This window comes from Malurus melanocephalus, unplaced genomic scaffold (assembly GCF_030028575.1).
Source record: "Malurus melanocephalus ecotype Western Australia unplaced genomic scaffold, MMel_1.1 scaffold_25, whole genome shotgun sequence".
Lineage (NCBI taxonomy): Eukaryota > Metazoa > Chordata > Aves > Passeriformes > Maluridae > Malurus > Malurus melanocephalus.
This window is the reverse complement of record NW_026623257.1, coordinates 159311-161816: the sequence shown is the minus strand read 5'-3', so window position 1 is coordinate 161816 and position 2506 is coordinate 159311. Positions and strand designations below refer to the sequence as shown.

The 2506-nt window shown below is 40.4% G+C and overlaps 1 protein-coding gene across 1 annotated transcript in view; it reads left to right on the top strand.

Annotated features, from left to right (window-relative positions):
- Positions 1-2506, top strand: part of CTNND2 (catenin delta 2) — a gene marked incomplete at its 3' end in the record, with an annotated part of 536496 nt that overhangs the window by 378904 nt on the left and 155086 nt on the right. The window contains exon 9 of the mRNA XM_057390373.1: positions 301-495. Coding sequence (XP_057246356.1) covers positions 301-495 — 195 coding nt within the window. The remainder of the gene's footprint in view (positions 1-300; positions 496-2506) is intronic.

The following is a 2506-nucleotide window of genomic DNA, read 5'->3' as shown; positions in this document are numbered from 1 at the left end:
TTTTTTGGTCTCTATTTAAGAAGAAATGATAATTATGATATCTGTCTTGCCAAAATATGTCCCTTCCCTGGAAGAAACAAGATTTTGGTGTAGACGCAGGCAGCTGGATGATGCAGCTAAAGTGATTACCTGAAGCTGTTGCTGTTCTTGTTTACTGTTTCTGTTGCATGTTGAAAACACTTAGTTTTGTTTTGGGGGTTTTCTTTTTAAGTGCTACTTTCAAGTAAATTGTAATATTCAGATCCTGTATTTGTCACTTGTTTTCTCTCTCTTAAATGTCTCTTATAAATCTGTTTGCAGCTGGGTCTCGGGCATCTTACAGCAGCCAGCACAGCCACCTTGGCTCCGAGTTAAGGGCACTGCAGTCTCCAGAACACCATATAGATCCTATTTACGAAGACAGAGTTTATCAGAAGCCCCCTATGAGGAGTCTCAGCCAGAGTCAGGGGGACCCTCTGCAACCAGCACACACAGGCACATATCGCACTAGTACAGGTAGGTGGATGTAACCTGCATGATTGCCTTCTTATGAGATGTGTAACTTACTCTGTGGTACTAACTCTTCTTCTCTTTCTGATGTGCTTAACCAAGTGTATTCTGTGCATGCCAGTCAAATAAAATACCCTTTGCAGATGGCAGCTMTTGATAGAACCCCAAAAAATGCAGAAAAGGGAGAAATACTAAATGTTGTGCTACATGTACAGTAGGTTAAGCTAATTTGGGGAGAGAGCTTACTCATAAGGAGAGAAAAAATACTTCTATTAATCTAGTGTATTGTCAGGGACAAAGAGCTGTTGTCTCTGAAGAAATTGCTAGGATTTTTTGCTTACAAAGGTATTTTTTGTGTTGCAAATGAACTGCAAAGTTCCTGCCATATGAAGCTAAATGATTATTCGCTTGCTTTCATAGTAAATCATAAGTAAATGTTCTTCCTCTCTCCCACAGAGGTATGCTTGGGTATAGGCACACAGACATAAAATTGAACTATAACATAGGGAAAAGCTGTTAGCATCACTGGTTTATCCATAAATATTAATGATTGTCCCTGAAATGCATTGGTGTACAAGTCCTACTTGCAGAATGTCCTCTCAACCAAATGAAATACAGCTGTATGTTGGAACCCACAAATAGATCAAAAATCAACAGGGATATTTATGGTATTTAATGCACAAAATAATTAGAGTATATAAATGCTACAGCCAAAATAGCCTAAAGCAGATGTAGAAGAAATTTGCCTTAGGAATTATAAGTATTTCTGGTGTTTCATCTTCACTGTGTTGATCAAAGAGGGAAGATTATGTCCATTTTCAAATCACTCCTATTTTCATCAAGGAAAAGTTAAGTGTACTTTTCAGAGCAAGATACTTTGCTTTCTTTTAGAATTATGTTTTAAAACTTTTAGTAAAAACCCATTTCTCCAAGGGAAAAAATGGCAGTTTTTGTGTGTCCTACTGCCTTACATAGGTTTAGGGTGTTCAGAATACARGAGGAAATCTTTGAAAGGGAATTTAGCCACAGAATTATCTAGCAAAATACCTGTAACAGTGYGCTTTTTGAAGAGCACCATTGTACAGTTTCCTTCCTGTTAGAGAAACTACCACAGTCTTATGTTTTGTGTAGAGTCACACATGTATATAAGGAAAAATTACTGTGCTTTGCATGAAGGGCACAAAACCTCTGCCTGTATCAGTGAGCAGTGGAGGCAGTGGGCAGTGATTGATTGTAGTGTTTATATTGAACTTTAAGCTTCCTGATCCACATGTGCCCCCTCATATTGCCTATAGGATGCTCTCTTTCCCAGATAKGTCCTGAAGAGGGTTTCTTGTATTGCTTGCCTTGGTTGTCAGTGCTGAAGTAGCAAGCTGTCTTGTGACTTAGCTCTTCACGACACCTCCGTAGGGAAGGAACCCTAGTCAGCATGGAAAACAATTCCAGTGAATTAAACTGGGACATGGGATGTTAGTTGGTGACACATGAAGATGGGTTTCCAGAAGGAAAGAGGAAAAACTGAAAAAAAAAAACCCTAGTCATATGGGTGGCAGAAACATGCCCTTTGAAGGTGAATTTTATTTTGCTGCTTGGGATACAGATTTGAACATTGCTGCAGGCTCACTCTGAAGGAAGACCCCATCAGCCCAGCTTTGTGCTGGGTTGATCCTCCCTTGCTTTCCCCCCTGCACCCCTGTCATCAGGGTCAGGGGAAATGAAAGCAGATGGATGTGTGCCAGGCCTATCACTCTGTTGCTCTGTTGGTAGCTGTCAGCTGCAGATGCTGTCAGCCTCTCACACAGCCTGGCTGAAGAGCTGTCAGCGCTCAGAGGGAATTTTGAGCTGGATTGGATCAGCTCTTGGGCTCCTGCCTCTAACACAAAAACCTAAAGGAGCATATCCTTTCTGATGGAGACCATACAATTTTTTCCAAATTACTGGAAAGGAGGGAAAGGAGTTCAACTGGAGTTTGCACATAACTCAATATAGGAAAAAAGAATTTTCTTCAGTGGTGTTT